The 23,215-nt window shown below is 46.9% G+C and overlaps 1 protein-coding gene and 1 long non-coding RNA gene across 3 annotated transcripts in view; one reads left to right on the top strand and one right to left on the bottom strand.

Annotated features, from left to right (window-relative positions):
- The first annotated feature begins 3,127 nt into the window (after window positions 1-3,127).
- LOC115646281 lies at window positions 3,128-22,966 on the top strand. Its single transcript, XR_003998984.1, has 4 exons — window positions 3,128-3,460; window positions 13,401-13,411; window positions 16,466-16,473; window positions 22,956-22,966. It is a non-coding gene; the product is annotated as an uncharacterized LOC115646281 (long non-coding RNA).
- The window catches only part of LOC115646280 (hexokinase-2), a 67,755-nt gene continuing 61,360 nt past the window's right edge, over window positions 16,821-23,215 (bottom strand). For both annotated transcript variants that reach the window (XM_030551932.1, XM_030551933.1), the window contains one exon: window positions 16,821-22,321. In XM_030551932.1, the coding sequence (XP_030407792.1) occupies window positions 22,177-22,321 (145 nt within the window). In that variant the 3' untranslated portion in view covers window positions 16,821-22,176. The remainder of the gene's footprint in view (window positions 22,322-23,215) is intronic.

Here is a 23,215-nt window from a genome sequence, read left to right on the forward strand (position 1 = left end):
ACTCAGATTTTGAGCCAATCGCCTGAGGAGGTCCTGGTGCGCCCTGAGATCCAGCGGGGGGGGACTGTTGGAGGAGGTACCCGCCACCGCCTCATCCGGGGAGGAGGATGAGGAGACCCCAGGCACGAGAGTGTCTAACTGAGGGTCTTCCTCAGCCCTCGCCTCTGCCTCAGGAGCCACAGCGGAGTCTTGCTGCTTGGACCCTTCCTCCCCTTCCGGGGAGGGAGGGGGGCGAGACAACGAGGCTTCAGGAGCCCTACGCTCCGCAGTCGCCGGCCTAGCAGGGAGCTGCTGGGGGCCCTGGGCCTGATGGTATGCCCAGGGTGTCCAGAATCCCCACTGTTGTGGGCCTTGGTCCTGCAGCGGCGGATCACCGAACAGCGCCGCCTGCCGGTCGGTGCCCAGCGCATACCCGCTGTCCGTTTGGGAGGATACGGACAGCTGTCTAGAGGGCCATGGTGGGGCCGACCCTGGATGGTAAGGGTCTGCGCGGGTCGGCACGGAGGATCATCTCGGTGCCGGGGACCGGTGCCGGGAGTCATACCGGTGCCGGGATCGGGATCGGGACCGGGTTCTGTCACGGTGCCGGGATCCTGATCGGTACCGGGCGCCGCTTCGGTGCCGGGACCTGCCACCGGCTCGGTGCCGGGAGGTCGACCGGGACCTACCACCAGCTCGGTGCCGGGAGGTCGACCGAGACCGGGACCTGCCACCAGCTCGGTGCCGGGAGGTCAACCGGTGCGGCGAGTAGCGTCGGGACCTGCTCCTGGAATCGCGGTGCCGGTCTCTGCGACTGGAACCTGACCGCGATCGTCTCGATGTCGACCGGTGCCGCGAGTGCGACCGGTACCGCTGAGGGGAGCGGTGCCGGGACTGCGAGCGGCGGCGGGACCTGGAGCGCCCAAGACGTCGGGACCTGGATCGTGAACGAGAGTTTCTGGGCGGTGCCGACATCATGGGCTTGCCTCTGGACACAACCCGCACCGGAGGTACTGGGGGTGGCAGCCGAGTGGGCTCAGTCAGGGCTATGAGGTCCCGAGCCGAGGCGAAGGTCTCCGGTGTGGATGGGACCATTATCTCAACCCCGGATCTCATGGGGGAGCTCGGCGGTACCGGACTCGACGGACCCGCCGGGCCCGGAGTCGACGGTGCCGGCGGCGCCGCGGCCGATGTCGAGGCTGGGCGCTCTAGCCGGGTCTGCCTGGCCGGAGTATTGGACTTCGACGGCCTTGGTTCTGACTCCGGTGCCGGAGAGGGTCGGTGCCGGGGAGTCTTCTCTGTGCCGGTGCGATCCGGTGCCGGCGCCGAGATCACGGCCTGAGAAGCCGTCGGGTCAAGTGCCGCCTCCATGAGGAGAGTCCAGAGCCTTTGATCCCTCTCCTTCTTTGTCCTTGGCTTAAAAGCCTTACAGATGGGGCACTTGTCGGATCTGTGCGATTCCCCGAGGCACTTCAGGTACGCTTCGTGGGGATCGCTGGTAGGCATGGGCTTCTTGCAGGCCGCACACTGTTTGAAGCCCGGCGAAACGGGCATGAGCCTGGCGCCGGGTGCCGGGAAGGGCTAAGCCCCCGGCGAAGAACTACTTAACAACTATTTAACTTAACTATCTACTTAACCAACTAATTAACAACTATAATGGACTAGAGATGAACGATAGATAAACGATAGATAACTAGGAGAGCTAGGGACGTGGAGGACAGCTATGCCGCGCTCCACAGTTCCAACGACCGACACGGCGGTAAGAAGGAACTGAGGAGCGGGCGGGCCGGCAGGGATATATATTGGGCGCCATGGCGGCGCCACTCCAGGGGGCGACCTGCCGGCCCACTGGAGTGGCTAGGGTAAAAAAGTTTCCGACGAACGTGCACGCGCGGCGCGCACACCTAACTGGAATGGATGTGAGCAATCACTCGAAGAAGAATTAATGTTAGGGAAGTACTCAGATCCTCAGGTGGAAGGTTCTTCAGAAATTCAAAGGGTCTATAATTATGCTTTAAAAAAAGTTTAAACAGGATAAGAATGCCCATACTGGGTTAGACCAAAGGTCCATTTAGCCCAGCATCCTGTCTTCCAACAGTGGCCAATGCCAGGTGCCCCAGAGGGAATGAACAGAACAGATAATCCACAAGTAGGCCATGCTCTGTCACCCATTCCCAGCTTCTGGCAAACAGAGGCTACGGACACCATCCCTAGTAGTCCAACACCACTGTTTATACTGTATGCCATAATTCACGTTTATACAGTGCTTTTCTTCCTAAGTAAGCCCTAAGTATTTTAAAAGCTTATGTCCAAGCTGTCATGGTACAATTCCCCACTCTGAACCTTAGCATCCAAAAGATGGGGTACCAGCATGAATTCCTCTAAGCTTAATCACCAGCTTAGAACCTGTAGCGCTGCCACCAACCAGGAATTCCAGTGCCTGGTACACTCTGGTCCCCCCAAAACCTTGCCTGGGGACCCCCAAGGCCCAGACCCTCTGGATCTTAACACAAGGAAAGAAAACCCTTTCCCCCACCGTTGCCTCTCCCAGGCTTCCCCTCCCTGGGTTACCCTGGAAGATCACTGTGATTCAAACTCCTTGAATCTTTAAACATAGAGGAAAATTCACCTTCCCCCCTCCTTTTCTTTCCCTCTCCCAGACTCCTCCTGAGAGAGAAAGTAATCCTGACACAGAGAGAAATTAGCCTCTCTCTCCTCCTTCCCTCCTTTCTCCCCACCAATTCCCTGGTGAATCCAGACCCAGTCCCCTGGGATCTCACCAGAATAAAAAAACAATCAGGTTCTTAAACAAGAAGCTTTTAATTAAAGAGAGAAAAACAGTAAAAATTATCTTTGTAAATTTAAAATGGAATAGGTACAGGGTTTTTTAGCTATAGGCACGGGGAATACACTCCCAGCCTAAGTATTCAAGTACAAATTAAAATCCTTTCAGCCAAATACACAATTAAAATCCTTTCAGCCAAAGGCACATTTAAACTCCTTCCAGCCAAATGCACATTTGCAAATAAAGGGAACAAACATAAGCCTAACTCGCTTTATCTATCTAGTACTCACTATTTTGAACTTTAAGAGCCTGTATCAGGGAGATTGGAGAGAATCCTGGTTGTTGTTTTTTTTTTTTTCATATATCTGAAAATTTTATTTAACCGTCACAACCGTTCAGAATAGTTACATCATGGCTTTGAACTATGATTGCACACAGCTGTGTAGTCCATTGAAAAAACTACAAAAACAGGGAAAAGGAAAAATCTGAAGAGTAGAGGAGCTTTGTTCACTAAACTGAGCTGGTTTGTAGCAAGCTCCAACCCAGTATGGAGACAATGTCCTCATGCTTTCTGGTAGACTCTCTTACACTTGCAACCATTCATGTCACATTCCACCACCAGTTTCCCATCCTCTATCTTCCGTGTTATTGTGGACTCCTTGCCATCCCACTGCTGGAGCTGAATCAATGTTGCACGTCTGGTCCCTCTGAGCCCCCAGAGTGAACAACCAAAAACTAACAGCACACACAGAAAACTCCCTCCCTCAAGATTTGAAAGTTTCCTGTCTCCTGATTGGTCCTCTGGTCAGGTGACAGCCAGGCTTACTGAACTTGTTAACTTTTTACAGTCAAAGAGATATAAAGTACTTCTGTGCTATTAACTTTTCTTATCTGTTTATGACACAAGCTATTTGCAGGAATTATTCCACCACCCTCCCCTGAAATGCAGCCACATCTAGGGCTCACCATAACAGCTCTTTAACAGCACGCAGGAGCAGCAAATAGTTTCAGGGGAGGAAGTGACGAACAAACACTATATCCAAAAGTGAGTGCGGAAGAGAACTTAATGAGTCAGAACTCAACTTCACTGGAACAGCAGGACTAACTGCTACATCCTACTCTACCATTGCAAGAAGTGTCCTTTGAAGAGCCACATGCTGCCATTTCACATCTATTTTTAAAAGGATTACGATTATCTGGAGACATGGTAGGCGGCGCTAGGAATCTATTTGGCTCTTGTACAGGTTACAATAATGCAGCTGCCTGTGGCTTGATCAATACCAAGCACCACTCTTGTTAATGCCCCTAACGAGTGCTTGCAAAAAAAAAAAGAGACCTTTTCCTTCCTAAAAGATTCCAGTACTTACCATTTGCATACTGAAGCCCAACTGCATCAGATGCCTGGAGACAAAGCTGTTTTAAAGATTCTGTCTTAAATGCACTCGTCCTGATCTGGGAATCCTTGTTCAGTGTGTGGGAAAACCTCTTTGAAACCATCAGAGTTTTGTCAGCCTAAAGATTTGATTCAGCAAGGATTTGGCTTGTTTTACAAGGAAGTTACCCACCGCGCAAAGCATCTTCTCTCAAGGGCAAAGTTTAGCATAGGGTGTAAGTTGGTTTCAAAAGACTGACTCCATGCTGTAGTTCCCGAGCCATTGCACATGATGGGTGGATCCCATATCAAGTGTTGGAGTCATCCATTGTACTGAAGGTGCAGTCCTATTCCTTAGGAGCAAGGAGTTGTCTAGCTGCAAAATATGTACCAGTTGTGCATTCGCTGCATGTAGGCAAGCCTCACTCTGAGAACTGGCTTGAGGATATTTCCATGTTTGTCTATTCATGCCACCAGAACATCTCTACCTTGCTTACAAGTTAAGTGTCTTTTCCATCCACTTGGCAGACTAAAGCAAAGTTCTGTCTGGCACGTGCATCACTGACAATGATTCTGCAGTCATAACCCAGGTCGGTAGTTCTTTTGATGATGCGCCAGCCAGAGTAGAAACCAACTCACTCTACCGAAGCAGAAACGGTCCAAGTTCACTGCATGGGGGAGTGGGGGGAGGACAGTCGGATCCAGAGGTTTGCACCTCAAGAGGTGGAGTGTGTCAAGACTAGGGCATATGCAGTCAGACCAGGAGTTAAGCCTATTGGTTGGAGCAGGAGTCAGCAGCCAGAAGGGGCAGAGTCAGGACCCAAGCAAAGCTGGAGCAAGGCCTCCAGCTCTGACTGTCCTAGAGGGGTGCCCAAGGCCAAGTCACAATGCCTGGAGCAGGGAGCCGAGCCCAGACAGCCCTGCAGGACAGGAGCCACTGCTGTGGGGTAAGCGTGGGACAGACTCGCCCTGCAAACCCCTCCCCTTGTGCAACACCCATCCTCATTTAGCCACTTCAGATGTTCGGAGGTGTTCATGGCATACACAACATAAGAGATCGTGATAATGCCTTCCTCCCATCTTTGGGCCTTGTCAATTTCAAATGTAAGCTGTTGAGGGCAAGGTCCATCTCTTACGTGTGTTTGTCCAATATCCAGCACAAGAGAGTCCCAGTCTCAATTGGGGCCTGCAGGCACTCCCCAAATATCAGTAAGAGTCTGGTCTGTTGCTGTAACCCCCTCCACCCAAAGCCTACAAAAACCTCAGAATCCTTTGAGCCCAGAAACTCATTTTCCTTGGCTCACTCTGGACATTCACTAACATGTTTATAGGCTAACAAGTGACCTTCCTGCTTCTGCATTTGTATCTGTTGCCCCGTAAACTCACTCACCATGGAATCTGCATACCCTGCCCGATTTTAGAGGGACAGTCCCGATATTTGGGGCTTTTTTATATGGGCTCCTATTCCCCCCACCCTCTGTCCCAATTTTTCACACTTGCTATCTGGTCACTCTAGCCCCAGGGTATGAGAGAGATAAGGTATGTGAGGGACTATCTTTTACTGGACCAACTTCTGTCCGAGAGAGAGAGAGAGAGAGAAACTTTCAAGCCACACAGAGTTCCTCTTCGGCTCTGTGTGGCTCAAAAGCTGGTCCAATAAAAAATATTCCCTCACCCACCTTGTCTCTCTAAACTCAGTACAAGCTTTAACATAGCATCACTGGGAAGACAGAGAGTGGAGCTCAGAGGCAAAGTGCCTCTCATATTCTGCTTATGTTATTTGACAACCAAGGGCCCAGAATACTTTGCAAGCCATAGAGACCACTGAAGAAATGCAGCCACCTCTGGGGTGGAAGGCAACAACATTTGTAAAACAGGGAACTTGGATGCAAGTGACTATTGATTGTGAAGAGAAGCATAGACCGTGGTGCCCAAGGGATGTGCATGGGGGCGTTGCTTGAGCAGAGGATGTTTTTCTGTCTCTGACCAGAAAGACCCACCCAGTACATTGCAGCTTGACTCAGTTTACTCACAGCATCGAGACAGAATGTGTCACTTCAGTTTGATGCTCCATGTGGTCTAAGGGAGACTGTAACTCCATACTTGCTGACACTTCCCAGAATCCAGCCTGGAGGAAACGGCTGTAAGCCTGGAGGGCTGGGCAAAGAGGCACAGCACAGCTCTGGACCCTCGCTAGTCTTCCTAGATGCAGGGATGGGAGCATCCTTGAACTCAGGTCATTCAGTAGAATCCCTAACAACAGGGTAAGGGATCTCTTGTAGGCCAGGCGGCATTGCAAGACAGCTAGATTACACCATGGAAATCAATTGGGGCTGTAGGTGCTCAGAACTTCTGAATGCGTCTAAACTTATGTCAGAGATCCACAAGATATTTTAAACAGCCCCTTAAATGAGACCCTACTGTGTGGCAGACACCCTCAAGAGGTTCCCCCCATATCCTTACGGGCAGGCCACCAGGACTTCTTCACACCATGTGCTCTGCCCAGGCAGCAAGTCCAACTAGATGGTCTCTGACCAGGAGTCTTTTATGCTCTTCTGGGAGCAATGCACCCCAGCACGGCTTTGCAATGACACCAGGGAATATTTTCAAAGAAGGAGGGTTTATTCGTCAGCTGGGACAGAGCATTGGGAAGTCCTAAGGTCAGCACAGAGAAATGCAACTTAAGATAGAGTCCAACCTGGCCAAGCCAATGCAATCAGCCAGCCAAGCTGCTATGGATTCCTGTCTCTGTCAGTCCCAGGAAAGAACTCTATGCAGGGCTGCCCAGGGGTGGGGGGGAAGTGGGGCAATTTGTCCCAGGCCCCGGACCCCGCAGGGGCCTGCACAAGAGTTTTTCGGGGGCCCTAGAGCAGGGTCCTTCACTTGCTCCAGGGGCCCCGGAAAACTCTTGTGGGGCCTGGCCCCCCGGGGCTTCTTCCACTCTGGGTCTTCAGCAGCAGAGGGTCCTTCCACTCCAGGACCTGCTGCTGAAGTGCCCCAGAGACCTGCAGCGGAGGTCCCCCCCCCCACAGACTCGGCTGCACTTCAGCGGCGGGGGCCCCCCTCTTCGGCAGTAATTCAGCGGCGGATGGCCCCACCGTGGGTCTTCGGGGCACTTCAGCAGCACGTCCCAGAGCGGAAGGACCCCCTGCCGCTGAATTACCGCCGAAGCAGGGGGCCCCCACCACCAAAGACACCTGGCCCCTTGAATCCTCTGGCTGGCCCTGACTCTACGTCTCTCAAAAGGGCCATCTTTACTCCAGCCATCTGACACTCCCTTTGTTATTAAGCTGGGGCCTGTGCTCTGCTTCCCAGCCAAGAGAGGGGTATGTGTGTGTGGGAGGGGGGGTTCCTTCTTGGCTGCCAGGTGGGAGTGCCCTGGCCCTTGGGGCTCCCTCTGTCTTCTCGGATTCTCCATTGATATGGGTCAATGTTCTCCAACTACCCCAGATGAGACAGTTAGTGACACAAACTCCTCAAGCCTCCCAGTTCTACCCCAAGAGCAGATTTAATCATTTTTCATCCCTGGGTAGCAATGCAAAGTAGAGAGGGAAACTGAGGCATGAAAAAATATTACAAACCATTCCTATGTCATCACACCTTAGGTACTCCAGTTGGGAAGTTCTGACCTTGGATTGCAATCGCTTCAGAGAAAGATTTTACCCTGTCTGTCTGCAGAGCCACATTCACACAAAGTTGCGATGGGAAGAACAGCAGGCTGCCCCTGCAAACCGGACACTGCTCTGTCCGGTCCACCAACCATCAGGCCTGCAGTTTTCAAGAGCAGAGTTGCAGTGCTTGACATATCACTTGCACCTTCCAGCAACTGGACTAGGCACAAGTGAAAACCCCTTTTATTCCAAGAGTCCTGGCCAGGCACCATTTCTACAGGGTAAGTTGTCAGCCCTGTGAACAAGTGCTACTTCCTTAGAGAAGATTGTAAGCCCGCTGGAGCATTTCAGGGATAGATAAGGAGTGGATTAGCTGTTGCTAGCTACAAAGCCAGAGCCAACCAGGGCTGCCCAGAGGATTCAGGGAGCCTGGGGCAAAGCAATTTTAGGGGCTCCTTCCATAAAAAAAAGTTGCAATACTATAGAATACTATATTCCCGTGGGGGCCCCTGCGGGGCCAGGGGCCTGGGGCAAGATGCCCCACTTGTCTCCCCCGGGGCAGCCCTGGAGCCAACCCACAGAGCAACCAGATTTAACCTTGGCCACTTGATCCTTCTTTAGAGAGGACTGCAGCAAAAAGAGGACAGTAAAGGAGAATGCCATGAGATGAAAGACAAGGAAGATTGAGGCTCTTGGGGCCGGGGGTGTGGAATATTTTCCCCAATGGAAATATTCCCTTTGGGGTGGAACATTCCAGAAGGAAAGAAGCCCCAGTGCCTGAATCACAGAGAGAAACTAGACTCCCTTGAAAATACACCCCAGGCTTGTGCCCCCAGACACAGGGTTACAGGAAACGCCAAAAGCCAGGCTCCTCTATGAAGTTCACAGCCCCTTCCATCCTCCTCCTCTGCCGCACGGAGCCCCGCTTCCAGCCCCGAGGCAGAATTTAGTACAGCGTCAACAGGGCTCCTCAGAACCAGGCTGCCCTATCTCCCATAGTCAGTAAACAAAGTAACCCCTACCTGCTACCAGCACGTGGGCCAGAAGGAGATTCCTGCCATCCATCCGCTTTGCCCTCAGCGCTCCTGTCGGCTGGGCCAGTTCTCTCCCCCAACTGCCTTTCCCCTTGAACAGGCTTCTCCCCTCAGCTCAGCCCCATCCTACACTTAGGGCTTGGGTTGCTGAGCACTGCTCCCAGCTGTTGCTAGTTCCCTAATCAGGGGCCCTTGCATTAACCCTCTCCTTGCCAACCACTAGACAGGGTCCAAATGCAACCACCCGACACTGTCATGTACCTCTGTGGCTCCCTCCGGCAGCTACACCACTGATAAGTTTCATGTGTCTGCAAGTTAATGCCCCCAGACACTTAATTAAGTTAGGCACCTAATTCCCATTGACAGTCACAGAGATTTAGGCACCCAACTCACTTAGACACTTTTGGAAGTCCCACTACACTCCCCTATACCTTTGTAAATCTGGACTTTGGTCCTTTAGCTTAAATGGGTGAGACTTTTTAGCTCCAGAGATCCTGGGTTCAGTCCCCACAGATGCCCCAGCAAGGGGCCGGGATGCCAGACAATTTGAGGAAACATCTTTTGTGTGTGGAAGCAAGGCAGTTCACCATGAAAAAATTCAGGTTAATCAGAACCAACTTCCAAGCTTAGATAAGCCCTTAGCACAAACCCACCCTTCAGAGGAGGATGTGAGGATCCCCACAATGGATAATTAGGGAATAACCAGCCCCTTGGGAGTATTTCTTCCTAACCCCCTCAGTCCAGGGATCCCTTATCCCCTGAAGCAGGAGGATTTATATCCCTACTTTTTATGCTGCCTAACATACCACAATGTTCTCCTTTGTTTCAAATTCATTGCCTTTCAGTTTCTTTGAGTGTCCTCTCTTGCAATGAGAGAGAAAATAGGAACACCCAATCCACCTTCTCTATCTTATTCATTATTCAGTGTACCGCTGTCATGTCTCTTCCTCTTTGTCTCCTCTCTGTACTAAACAGCCCCAGTCTTTCCAATCTCTCCTGCAAGGAAGTCTTTGTGGATTTCTAATCAGTTACTCAGTTTGAGCCGGGTGACTCAGTAAACCCAACTCAGGTATAAGACACAGGGTGAAATTTGCTGTTGGAGTAACTCTTTTGAAGCCAAAGACATTACACCAGCGGAGAATTTGGCTCTCCATTTCTGGTTACATTTCATTCCCTCCATCCAGTAATCTGCAAGCTGAGAAGTGATGCTTATACTATCATATTCCAGAACTCCAGTTTCCTAGAGAGCTTTGCCTGATAATCTAAATACACTGCCAAGTGTTCTAATTAGCCACAAGATTTATCACCTTCTGCATCAGCCACAGTTCCAAGAAGTTCTTTGCATCCGTGGGGCAGCTCCCAAACAAAGATTCAGGGCAGGCCCAAATAGCCAAATCTAAATTTTCAGCCCCTTCTTAATAACTGTTTGCTCTCTGCTGTGCAGCCCCTGCCAGCACTAGATAAATGCCATCAAAATTAGTTTATACATAGAGTAAATAAGATGCATGTGACATGCTAACAGCTGGATATTCAGGAAGGAACTGGCTTTTTAAACAATCTCCAGCAAGTCTGATTCTTCTCTCACTGGTTCTGGTGAAATTTCATTAACTTCAGTGGAATTGCTCCAGATTTGCACCAGTGTCAGTCAGAGGAGAATCAGCTAATGCTCAAACCAGGTGTTGGGCATGTTGCTTAGAGTCAGAATCTGCCCACAATATACAGCAGTAAGGGAGGCCTTAAGGAGCATTCTCCCCTTCTTGCACGGCACTTGTAAAGGGAGAGCGCAGACTGCTCATAGCCTACTCGCTGAGAGTACACAGCAGTGCCCATGGAGAGGGGAGGAGCGTGTGGCTGTGGTTCTGACCTTCTGCACCCCCTATGTCCTGCTCCTGTTTAATTACCTGTGAAACGGGGATAAGAATAATTACCTAGCTCAGAGGGTTTGCAACATGTTAAAGTAGCTCCAGTGCTTTGAGATCCTTAGGCAGATAGACCATATTTTTATCTCTGGCTGTATCAGTGCTGCAGGGTTTTTTGCCCTGCCCCCACTCATTTTAGCCACTCTGCACTTAGGGCCTGATCTTAGTGCCTTATCAACTGAAAAATTCCCACTGATCTTATTGGAATCATAGAAATGCAGGGCTGGAAGGGAACTCAGGAAGTCATCAAGTCCAGCCCCTTGTGCTGAGGTAGGGCCACATAAATCTAGATCATCTCTGACAGGTGTTTGTCCAGCCTGTTCTTCAAAACCTCCTGAGATGGAGATGCCACCACCTTCCTTGGAAGCCTGTCCAGAGTTTAGCTATGCTTAGAATTAGATAATTTTTCTTAATTGGAAAAATTGGAGCAGGATCAAGCCTTAACTCATTTGAAAGAGAATCTGGGAGACAGGCCAAAGCATGAATTTTAAATAGTTCCCATAGGTTCATAGCTTTCGAGTCCAGACGGGAACGTTAGGATCAACAAACCATCTAGAAAAGCAGGGCAGATGAGAAATTGGCTGTAAAGGCTCAATAACTCATTATCCCTCCCTTGGGATGGGATTCCAATGGGAGTTAGGCACCTAAATACCTTTGTGAATACCCACCCTTAGCCCCTCAAGCCCCGTTATATGCCGGGGGTGAATTTGCTCAGTATCTTGCTTTTTATACTGATTGGATTTGCAGCAACTTACTTACTTTCTCTTTGGTATTAGCCCTGGCAGCATCAGGAACTTATTTACCTGCACTTGCTGGAGCAATCTGAAGTAAACAGATGAGTGGGTAGCTGCTGTATTACATGTGAGTTTTATTATTGCGCATTGTTCATCAGTTTAGGCGGAAGGAAACATGAGCTGTGTTCAAGGGCTTTTAGGAATATTAGCATTGGATTTTCTTTCTGAGAAATTTGCCATAGAACTTCAGGTCAGAAGGGACCATTATGATAATCAGATAGGGAGAGATGCCTACTGGATAGAGCACTAGATAGTGCACAGGAGTCCTGGGTTCTGTTTCCCAGCTCTACCACTGGGCTGCTGTGTGACCTTGGGCAAGTCATTTCACTTCTCTGTGCCCCAGTTTCCCCCTGGTATCTCAGGGATGGTGCTACTTTACGTCTTTTGTAAAGCACTATGAGATCGACTGATGCAAAAGCACTGTATAAGAGCTAAGTATCCGGTCTGACGTGTTACAGAACATAGGCCAGAGAATTTTTGCCCAGCAATTCCTGGGTGGAGCCTGGGAACTTGTGGTTGAACTAGGGCATGGCTTTTAGCAAGATGTCAGCAGCTAATATAAGAGCTGCAATGGATGGAGAATCCACCACATCGCTGTTCCAATGGTTAATTACCCTCCCTTGTTAAAAATGTGCAGCTCATTTCTGTTTGAGCCTTGCTAACTTTAAAATAATTTAGTGAAGAAAATGTAACAAGTGCATGGCCAAGCAAATATTTGCAGGCTGTTTTGGCAAGATTTAGTCAGCAAAGTCAGGCACATTTTGTGGCACTGGGATGTGAGGGAGAGCGGGTTAAATCATAGGTGAGTGTTGGAATGGGGAAAGGATCCAGAGGTCCGCTCTGATCCTCTGCCCTGCTCTGAGCTCAGCTACACCTGTCTGATACAGTAACAAACTCTTCCAGGGAGTCCCCGCCAATCCTGACCCAGCTGCAATGCTAACAGTTGCGTGAGTGAATCCATGTCTGATGAGCGATGACATCGTGGAAGAATTTCATGGTCCATTGCTAACCTCAAGCGCTCAACAGCTGACCTGCCAACACCAAACTTGTGCCTGGTGCCTGCCTCACTCAGTTGATGTCTGTGGAATTCCACCAGGGATGAAATCTAAGCTCCTAGGTTTCGATTGGGATTAAGAGCTTTCATTGTGACCAGGCATGGAAAACGAGTGGGGCTGGCTCAAGAGTTTGCCAAAGATCTTTTCTTACATCAGAGGCCTGTTCCCTTGTTATAAGGGGTTATATACTCTGAAACAGCTACCCACAACAGGTCTTTATAGCTTAGAAAACTGGGCAGCTTTGTAAATTGGCAGGTGGGAGAATACCAAATGCAGCCCTGCTTGTTTCTGCACAGGGCTAGACTAGCTATGATGAGGAACACCCAACCCCCTCACACCAGGTCCTGCAGATGCCTGCAATTTCCAGGGGAATGTCTCACTAAGGCTTTGTTTTCAGTGCAAAAAAAAAAGTGTGTTTTTTTACACTGAGGTAGCTATCTTGATGTGAAACCATAGTGGAGATAAGACACAGGTGGTTTTTTTCTTGCTGGAGCTAGTTTATGTCAACCCTATAACTCCACACCTGGGATTTTACCAACATTGAGGAAAAAATTCTGCATGCCTTCCCTCCAGCAGGATTTTAAAACACACCTCTTTTTGCAGTGGAGAGAGCCTGGGAGGCTAAGGAGATGTGGCTGAGCAAAATTCATTTACTGAAGAACAAACATTTCCCTTACACTTGAACTTTAAAGGTTTCCCCTCCCCGTAAAATGTGGCCCCAATGGTATAAGCTGATTGACAGTGAGAAGTGACGTGATTGTCACTTTCATACAGCGGACTTGCTGCAGTGGAAGAAACCAATGGGCCATGAAGACACTGGGCCAGTCTATAGCCGTGGCTGGGAACAGCAGCTTCAAAGGTTGTTGACGAACGACTTTCGACCACAGTACCCCTAGCCGCACGGTCCCACCACAACCACACGGGAAGCTTTATCATGACAGCTGCAGGAACTGGCCAAGTCTTGAAAACTCCAGTTGACGCCAGACTCATTTAAATAGATGAATATGGAAACATTCTTACTATGGGCAGCGCTGAAGCAACAGCACATAGAAAAGAGAGCCTGGCTTCCCAGACAGGGTTGAATGAAGACAGTTTGGCAACCACTAGGAAAGAGATTTTGCATGAATACCAACAGGCTGCTGCATTGTGTTGCTAACTACATTCATTGCAGTGCAGGTACTCCCTTTGGTGGTCAAATGAATACCTAATATTCGTCTGTTTTGTGTTTGACCCAGTTTTTCCAGGATGATCAGTACTTAATTTGCGTCAGCCCAGCACCTCTGGGTTTGGCAGTTCATAGCCCCGGCACCTCTGGGCCAGGCCATTCGTAGCCCTGGCACCTCTGGCCTTGCTGTATCCATTATGAATGTAAAAAAACTGCTTGAGCACCAACACCTCTGTCATTACAAATTAAGCACTGAGTCTGGTGGCTGAAGTACCGGAGGTCAGCAGAAAAGGATCCTACTTTGACTAACACTGGGATTTTACAGAGTAACTTTTGATTTACACCAAGTTCTAGAGGACAGAATTCTATTTGAGTTCTTATTTTCTTTTTATGTATTTGAGGGAAAGGGAGGGGTGGGCACATCTCCATCAAATATTTCTTTTGAAACTAAAGCTGGGTTAAAAACACTTAAACAAATGCAAGAGAAAAGTCAAACTAGAAAAAGGTCTGTGTTAGAACAAGAAAAATCTCTGCACAAAGTTAAATAATAATAAAGACCTAGCTCTTATATAGCATTTGCATCCATAGATCTTCAACCACTTTACAAAAATCAGTATCATTATCCCCATTTTACAGATGGAAAAGCTGAGGCACAGAGAGGGGAATGTATCTTGTCCAAAAATCACCCATCAGGCCAGTGGTAGAGATGATACTAGAACCAAGGGCTCCTGTGTCCCGCTCCAGACACTGCTCCATAAGAAATTGCTAATAGGCCATGATTCACTGTGGCTTGACTGCTAGACACAATGAGTACCTATCACTTCCATTGTAGTCAACAAGAGCTACAGGTGATCAACCCTTTTGAAAAATCACATCACCGGTCTACACAGCTTTTGTCCTGGAATAGCTGTCAGTTACGGGCTGTGTGTTTCTACCCACGCAATTTTAGCAGTACAACCCCTTTGCACCAGTATAAAAGTGCCTTAATAGCAGGCTAGATTATTCCCCTTCCTGTGCAAGAATAAGCAATGCCAGCAAAGCAAATACCTGTATGCTGGTAGAACCACATCCACGCTAAGTGCAAGTCCACACTTAAAACGTAGCAGCACTGATGCAGCTGGAATACTTCAGAAGACACACAACCTCTGTCCCTGAGAGGCAGGAGCTGTATCTATGGGAGCTCTCCCGTTGACATGGGGTTAAGGTTGGTATAACTACATCACTCAGGGATGTGGATTTTTTCACACCCCTGAGCAACACAGGTATTCCGACACAGATCTGTAGTGTCAACCTAAGGGACTTAACTGTACCAGTATAGTTTACTGCTTTAACTATAGCAGTATAGTTAAAATATACAGCTTGTGTATTCAGACATGCTCTCAGGTCTTATTCTCTCTTAGCCTTCAAGGGTGGCACTTTGGCCCCGAATGAACATTCATTATGTCTTGTTGAATTTGGCAATTTAAATGGCCAGCCCTTTTCAGTTTCCTTCCAGGCCAAACGAGGCTATGCCCAGCAAAGCTCAACACTGTAGACTTCAAGGCCGTCATGTCAGATGACACGGCTCCCAAGAGGAGTACAAGATCATGCTCCTCATTTTACTAAGTCCCGTCAGAGGCTGCATGCTGGGGTTGATGTCAGGAATGGTGGATTCTATCCCTTGCTCTGCCCTTGGCATGCTGGGTGACCAAGGGCATTGCTCACACCAGCTGGGTCTCTGGTTCGCCATCGGTAAAACAGCCAAGAATAATGCACACAATCTATTATTTAGCCACTACGTGTCTTTGTGGTGTGCTTCCCTGGTAAACAAATGAGACAACTGGAACACAAGCTGTGTGGAAAACACTTTGTGTCTATAGTTTATAGCTGTTCAACTAAAGAGGATGTGCAAGGAAAGAAAGCTGGATCTGGGCCTTTTAGGGCTTGGCTATGATGCATTCAAGGCTGAATAATGCTCATTCTTTTTTTTTGCCGATTTATTTTCTGTCTTATATATATGCAGAATATCATGTCTTCACTTGCCTCATCTTGTTGGAGAACTTTTTGCATTACTCAAAGAAACTGGCAGTTTTCTTAGCCTTAAATGATGGGGAAGGGCCCTTCACTCTAAAAACCCTTCTCTAAAGCACTGTTAATAAAAGTATAAACACTCTGACCAGGACCACTACCATTTTCAGATAATCAGGTTTTACTTCATTGCTATTGCTGATGTCAAACTTATTGTATTACCCAATAGCACCAGAGGCCCCAGCCAAGATTGGGGCCCCATTATGCTGGGCGCCATATAGACATATAGCAAGAGACTGTCCTTGGCGCAAAGAACTTACGATTTAAAACAAGACAAAATGTGGGAGGTGAAACTGAGGCACAGAGGGACAATGTGCACAGCCGTAATGGAGTGAAAAATAGAACTGGCAAGCGAAGAATGTTCATTAGTGTATTAGGTAGATAGGTGAGAGGGAAAACTAGTGGAGGATTTGGGAATAGGACTCAGGTCTCCTAACTCCCCATCTAGTGCTCCAGCCACTAGACAGCACTGCCTCCCTAAAGCCTCTTCCAGGACTGGGAGACCCCTGGCTTTCTAGTGTTAAGAAAGCATTGACTGAAACAGGGTGTGTGTGTGTGAAATCACATTTGTGCGCCATACAGAATCAAAAACAGGGCAAACACCCTACTTCTTGTCTTGGTTTCCTTTAGAAACATTAAAGTGGCTTATAGAGGATTAAGCAATCCTTGAATGAGAGGTGCTAGATGAGTGTGTATATAGTTTCTCTTCATACAGCTTGAAATATAGAAACTCCAGCTCCAGAGCTTAATGGTCTGTGGTATGTCGGGAGGGTCCCGCTGTCTCAAACCCTCCCCTACCTGCATTGTGGCTCCAATACAACTAAATGAGCCTGCACCGAAGGGCCTGTATACTCACAGGGGGGTCTCAGATACCATCACGTCAGCAAGACGCCATGTAGGCAGAAGGGGATCCTTTGAAGGCTGGGCCTTAATTAAGGTTCTGTACATGCGCGTCTCTTTGCGAGATGACATTAAGATGTTCTGAAAATTATTTGAAAAGAACCACACAAGCCCAACCAGATAAAGTTGTGCCTTGGGGAACAGTTTTTATTTGTAGGAATAATCATTGTGCCATGAGGAAGCTGGAAGTACAATACCACACTAAGAAAAATGGTATGAAAAGTACAAAAATAAGGAATCCTATGTACGGCAATGAATTACTAAAAATAAATATTGTAAACACAAAAATAACAGAACAGCTGAAATCTACAGTCAATCATTGCTGCTAATAGCTCAACGATCTTTGGCTTTAAATCAAATCTCCTCCGGCCTCCTAAGGAGCCCATTCTGAAGACCTCATTAAGATGCACTTTTCTTTGTTTCAGGCCAATAAAAAAAAAAAAAAAAAAAAAAAAAAAAAAGAGTCCAGACTGTCTCTAGGACTAGCTCACATTTTACAGGAAATCTTGAAATAACCTCTCTATTTGAAATATACTATGAATCTTGCAACACAGGGCCACCTCCAGAAGGTAACACTCCATCTTTAATGACGGCTTTAAAGCAATAAGGAACAATAATTCTTATCTCTTTCATAGCAATCTCCTCCCATAGATCTCAAAGTGTTTTGCACTAGGATATGCATTATTATCCCCATTTTACAGATGGGGAAACCGAGGCACTTTTTTTTTTTTTTTTAAAATACTCTAATTTTTAGTGCAACTGAACATCCACAAAGCCTGCTGAGTTCAGTTGGGGTTGTGGAGATATTCAATATATCTGAGAAAAGGTTATGCAGAGAATCAGTGGAAGAATTGGGACTACAACCCAGGTTTTCTGAGTCCTATGATCCACTGGACTATGTTGCCTCTGAAGTATTCTACTGCTATTTAGAGACTTACTAGATCATCTGTATTGCTTAAAGGCAGATTTCACTATAATTTGCACTGGCCTAGCTCATTCTGCTTGGAGATGTGCATGTTAAGGTTCTTCCTACCATGCACAATATTTTATAGTTTGTCAAATAAAAAAAATCTCATCCAAGGTAACAGCCAAGTGAATAAGTTGTAAGGTAGAAAGAATGATTCTCTCTTACACCTGGCGACTAACATCAGGGAGAAAAATAGGTGCCGGCTTGCTAAAAGATGAATCCCTGTCTTTCTGGAGAAGAAATAAACCTTACATCAAAGGGAATAAAGAAAATGCATCTTAATGGGAACAAAAAATAAGCCACCCTGAAAAGTGTTGCAAAATTTCCTTAGTGGAGGAAAGACAGCAGTGTTGAGAATCAATGCCCGTCTACATGATCTGATCTTCCTTTCTTATTTTGACACACGTTAATATAACATCTCATTGTAATTTCTGGTTTAGAAGTTACAATCCCGCTTTATGATGTCTCTCAGTTCCATTTCACATTGGCCAGTTTCTGAACCAAGAACAACGTCCTCCTGAAAAAGCTGCATTCACAACCTGCCATCAGCTATAAATTCTTAATGTAGTTCTGCTAACTCCTAAGCTGGAAGGAATGGTAAGACAGCAGCAGCTTTCTGCGTGTACTGATGCTTTCTCTTTTGATACAGAAAAGTGCACAAACTGTACTCTTAAAGCGAACAGAGGAAACATTCTGCATAGACACAACTGAGCCATATGCTGAAGATGTATTTTCAGTTACATGGTGTGGAGATGATCTGTATGTTTCAAGTATAATTTTTGTTTCAGGTGAACTGGGAACACATTGGATTCTGGTTTGCATCTGAGTCAAAGTGGGCATGAAAAGAGGGCAGGAGCCTCTGCTGCAGCTTAATTCAAGTTTACCCAGTGCATCCCTAAGAAGCTGTACAAGGAGGTGAGCAAGAGGCAGTGTTTTTAAGAGAGATGGGCCCTGAACATTCCACCCCAGATTGAAATTTTGGGAAAGCTCAGAGACAGCCTTTGCAATTAGTCCATTGCTTTGTAACTGGGCAAACCCAAACTCGGATGGGAATTCCCTCCGAACTTTGAGAAAGTTTGGATCTGGTTCCCACAACTTGGTAGCATAGAGATTTTAAAACAATACTTCCCACATGGAAAGGCTTTCCTTTCGCACTCAAGAGTGCCCACCTCTTTGCAGATCTCATTTGAGCCTAAGCTGGGGAGAAATTCCGGGAGCCACATAACTACACACTTGTCAAGACAAGAAAGCTTGAAAATAATTGTGAGCTCCTGGTAACTTATCCTGCCGCCATTAAGCCTGTTACATTTGCAAGAGAGCAAATGTGCCGAGAAGGCTTCCACTCCCAAAGTCAATGGGAATTAAGGGTGCTCAGCAATCCCAGATCTGACCCTCATTCAGAGAGCCTAATATAGCTTTCCTTGCTCACCCAATTAAGTGCCATTGACCCCAATGGGACTACTCACCAAGGCCCAGATCCAACACTGGCACCTACTTAGCTTGAAGTGCATGAGTAGTCCCATTGACATCATGAGATTGCTCCCATGCATCTACTTCAGGGCCTAGCTCTGCAAAGCACTTAATCTAATGACCATTTAAAAAAAAAGAAATCAGTGAAAGGACTCCCATTCGCTTCAGTGGGCATTGGGATGGGCCCATAAGCAAGGGGTGAAGGACTATGGCCAGGGACTGGTTCCACCTAGAAACCCCTTATTCATGCAAGTCAATCCACTCACGTCAATGCAACTCTTCAGATGAGAATTAAACCATTTGCACAGTCGTAACCCACTATACTGCAAGGAAAGGGAGAAGCCAACATTGTCAAGCCCCGGAATCAGCAGAGCACTTAAACAGACACTTAAGTTTAAGCGTATGCTTGTAACCCCTTAAGTCATATGCCCAAGTGCTTTGCTGAACCAGAACCCGAATCAGCTACAAAAAGGGATTGCCCTGGCACCCACTATGTCATTGATTGCAAAGAAAGCATCTGTGGTAGAAGTGAACTCATTCACTACTGGTGAAATAGAGTGCATTTCAAAAAGAGGTACACTGCTGGATAATCCCTTGTCTTCAGGTTTATAAATATACCCCCCTGACTGTAACCCTCTTCACTGTACAGTAGATATAATCAAAGCAAAAAATGCCTTGATCAGTAGGCAAATACTAGTAATCCCGGTAAAAGAATCACACACAACTGCTTGGTATTGGATTAGATGGTTTTTCTGTTATTTTTTTTAAAAAAAGATAATTTATTTAAATTCATCTAAAGTTTCTAAACTGGATGATTCTCTTACATTATTTCTGTACACATCATTTTTGATTTTTCCATTTATTTTATATAGTAATCTTGTGGCTTATAAAAAAAATATAAGCATTTAAAATGCCAAGAGACACATGTGGTGTGCTTTAAAATGGTGCTATTGGAATTGACAGCCACATAGAGATTCTTTTGGTAAAGATGTTATCCCAAGCAGTACAAAAATATACAAAAAAAACCACCCCCACACAAAAATTCTATAGCCCTCGAAACTGATGGTCAGGTTGAGGTTTTTATGTGTATATCACCAGACATGTGTTACCTCATGTTAAATATTTACAAAAAAGTTTATGCGATTCATCACCCACCCCTGCATAATTTTGTGTGTGAATTTGCTGGTTTGGGAAACAACAAATTGCAGAATTTAATTGGTCTGCACAGTTTTCTGTTGGCAAAATTATTAACTCTTTATCATAAAAAGCAAAGTGGTGAGGAGAGTTCTGCTGCACAGAGCAAACCTGCTGTTAGCTTTGGGGATGCCGATTTGGAAAACCAGAAGGATTTTAACATTTGGGGGTCACAAAATTACACTTATTTCTTTGCCGCTGAGCTTCTGCACCCATACGTGTTTAACTATGAGCAGGTGAGTGCTGCCATCAACAGCTGTGGTTACTCTCGTGCTTCAAGCAAAACACGGTGCCTGTTTGCAGGACTGAGACTGAATCTCCTGAGAAATTCAGGCCTGAAGCCCCACTCCTGTTGAAGTCAACGGTAAAACTCCAGTTGCTTTCAATGGGAGCTGGAAGTGGTGGTGAAGAATAACGTATATTTGCAGAATAAAATGTTTAACCCTTTAGATTAGAAACAGCTAAAGCCTAATCCTGGTTTATTCCAGTGAGTAAACCAAGGACCTACTCCGGCACTGCTAAAGTCAATGGGGATTTTGTCACTGACTTCAGTATAAGCAGAATTAGGACCGTGTCTCAATGGGGGCCTGCTTGATTACTCGTGAGTCAGAACGAGCAGGATTAGACTCTGAACTAACCAATTCATTTGTTCCCTGGCCGCCGCTATTTCTTTTAGTGCGCTGAATACATAGCCTTCATACTTCCATTTCCCCTGATGATACAAGACCTGAAATGACTGCACCCCTTCCATACATCTATCCTCAGAAATTTCAGTCCTTCCAGTCTGCTCCGACAGCTATTTTAAATAATAAAAGAGCATTCTGCACTAGTCTCTCAAAACACTTTAAAACTAGTCAATAACAATCCCCCATTCATGACTATATACATAAAAGACGTAAGATCTCTCGAAACATAAATACAGTGCATAAATCCAGACATGACCTATGGGGTTTTTACAAATAAAGATACAGAGCTAGTTCACAGACAAAAATAAAACCAAACTCACCACATCAATTGAGGGCACAGTGTTGAAACGGTTGTGGAAGAGAAACCATTCATTTCAGCGATGGTTTTTTCTATGCACTCATGCGCCAGTAGGGGTCGCCATTGGCTACACATGTCAAGTACTATATTTAATTAATAGAGAAGCTGGGATATGGGACTACACCCTGAGTCCCCCAAGTATTTCCAGGCACATGCTCTGCTGGTCGAATTAAAGAAGCACCTTTAACTTGATCCAGCAGGTACTTTAATATTACTCACCACTCCATACGGACACTCTGTATCCTTCGGCGCAGATTCAAATGCATTGGTTTAAATGCTGCACCCTGTGCTTTTAAGAGCGTTACCATGACTTTCATGGAAATAACACAGCCTTGATCAGGGTAAAAGACTAGTGGAGGTCTTTAATCCAATCTTAAAAGAGGTTTTGCTTTCTAGTGTGTTTATGTTAAGACTTGGACATCTACAAATAGGTACTGTTTACTATCGAAGTGACAACGCAGTGTCTTAATTGCTCTGGCATTATCCTTCTCCTGCTACAGAACAAACGCCATTGTGGCTGGGGAGGGAGGTTTAGTATTTTAAATAGGCTGTGGTGAAACAAAAAGGGCTTTGACTGGAAACGTAGCTACACTCTCTGATGACACTTTTAGCTGTACTCGATAGGTAGTTTGATGGCATGCAATAGAACTCCTAAGAAAATAACTTCGAACACACAGCACCTCAGGTCTCAGTATCTTGACAGAACAAGTAAAGCTAAAAATCTGCATGTTGAGGAGCAGGAGAAGGTGTGTGTGTTGGAGGGTGGAAAAGGGTCCGCTGGTTTTGCTCTGTTAAATCCAAGCCTTCCTAACGACCCCTCTTATCGCTGCCCGGCCTCCCGGATCCGGCACGCCACTGCTGTAATGAGCGCCGCCCCTTTGCCGCTGCCATCTTCTGACTGGAGGAAGGTCACTTCGCACTTCGGGGTCAGCTGCTTCACCGTTTCATGCATGATGGAGGAGAAGCTGCAGCAGGTGGAGGACAGGAGTGAGTATATCTATGATGCTCCCCATCTCGACCCTAGATTTTGGCCTCAGTTCATTTTAATCTCAGCTAAGAGGATGGTCAGAAGGACAAAGCTTTCCCCCAGAACTCCCACAATGACCATCTGGATTAATCAGCTGTGGGGAATGAACCTGAGACCTCTGGATCTAACCTCATGGTCTCTACTGTGTAAGCTAAAGGAGTAAGGTACCCATAAACCTCTCTACGTGGGCCAGCCAATAGATGGAAACAGGAACCCACTCTGTATTGAAGTGGGTTACATTAGGCACCATCTAACAGTACAAACTTGGACCTGAGCAGTCAGGCTGTGGACTAGGGAGATCCTCTGGGATGCAGTGAGGAACAACACTTCCCAGTCCTGCAGAAAGCTATTCCATGCCACCAGAACAGCCTCAGGGCTATAGCAGTTGGTACCTGCTCTTTGTGAACGAGAACAACTTAGCGGGTCCATATAACAGCAGCTCCACTGGCCTCGATGCTCCTTCTACCACTTCCCCTGGGTTGGTAGCTGAGGATGCCAGGTTTAGCTCAGTGAGTCTCCAGCATGATGGACCCAATGGGGTAAAGCTCCTTGCGTCCCTGACTTTCGAAAAGCTGAACTTTCCAAAATGGCATCCTCAAAGCTGATCTATCCCATAATGCACTGCACTGACTGCACAAGCCATCCCAGGGCAGAAGGAAGAATGCTTCCTGAGCTCTGCACTGACCCAATTAGCTATGAAAATGTAGACACAGCAACACAGCTATTCACAAACGAATGTCAGTGATAGAAATCCAAGACCAGCTGGATACAGTCTTTAAAGCATGTCTCATGGTCTCAAAAGTAGGTCTCCCAGCCCTTTGCTAAAGTGACC

Source organism: Gopherus evgoodei, chromosome 2 (genome assembly GCF_007399415.2).
Source record: "Gopherus evgoodei ecotype Sinaloan lineage chromosome 2, rGopEvg1_v1.p, whole genome shotgun sequence".
NCBI lineage: Eukaryota > Metazoa > Chordata > Testudines > Testudinidae > Gopherus > Gopherus evgoodei.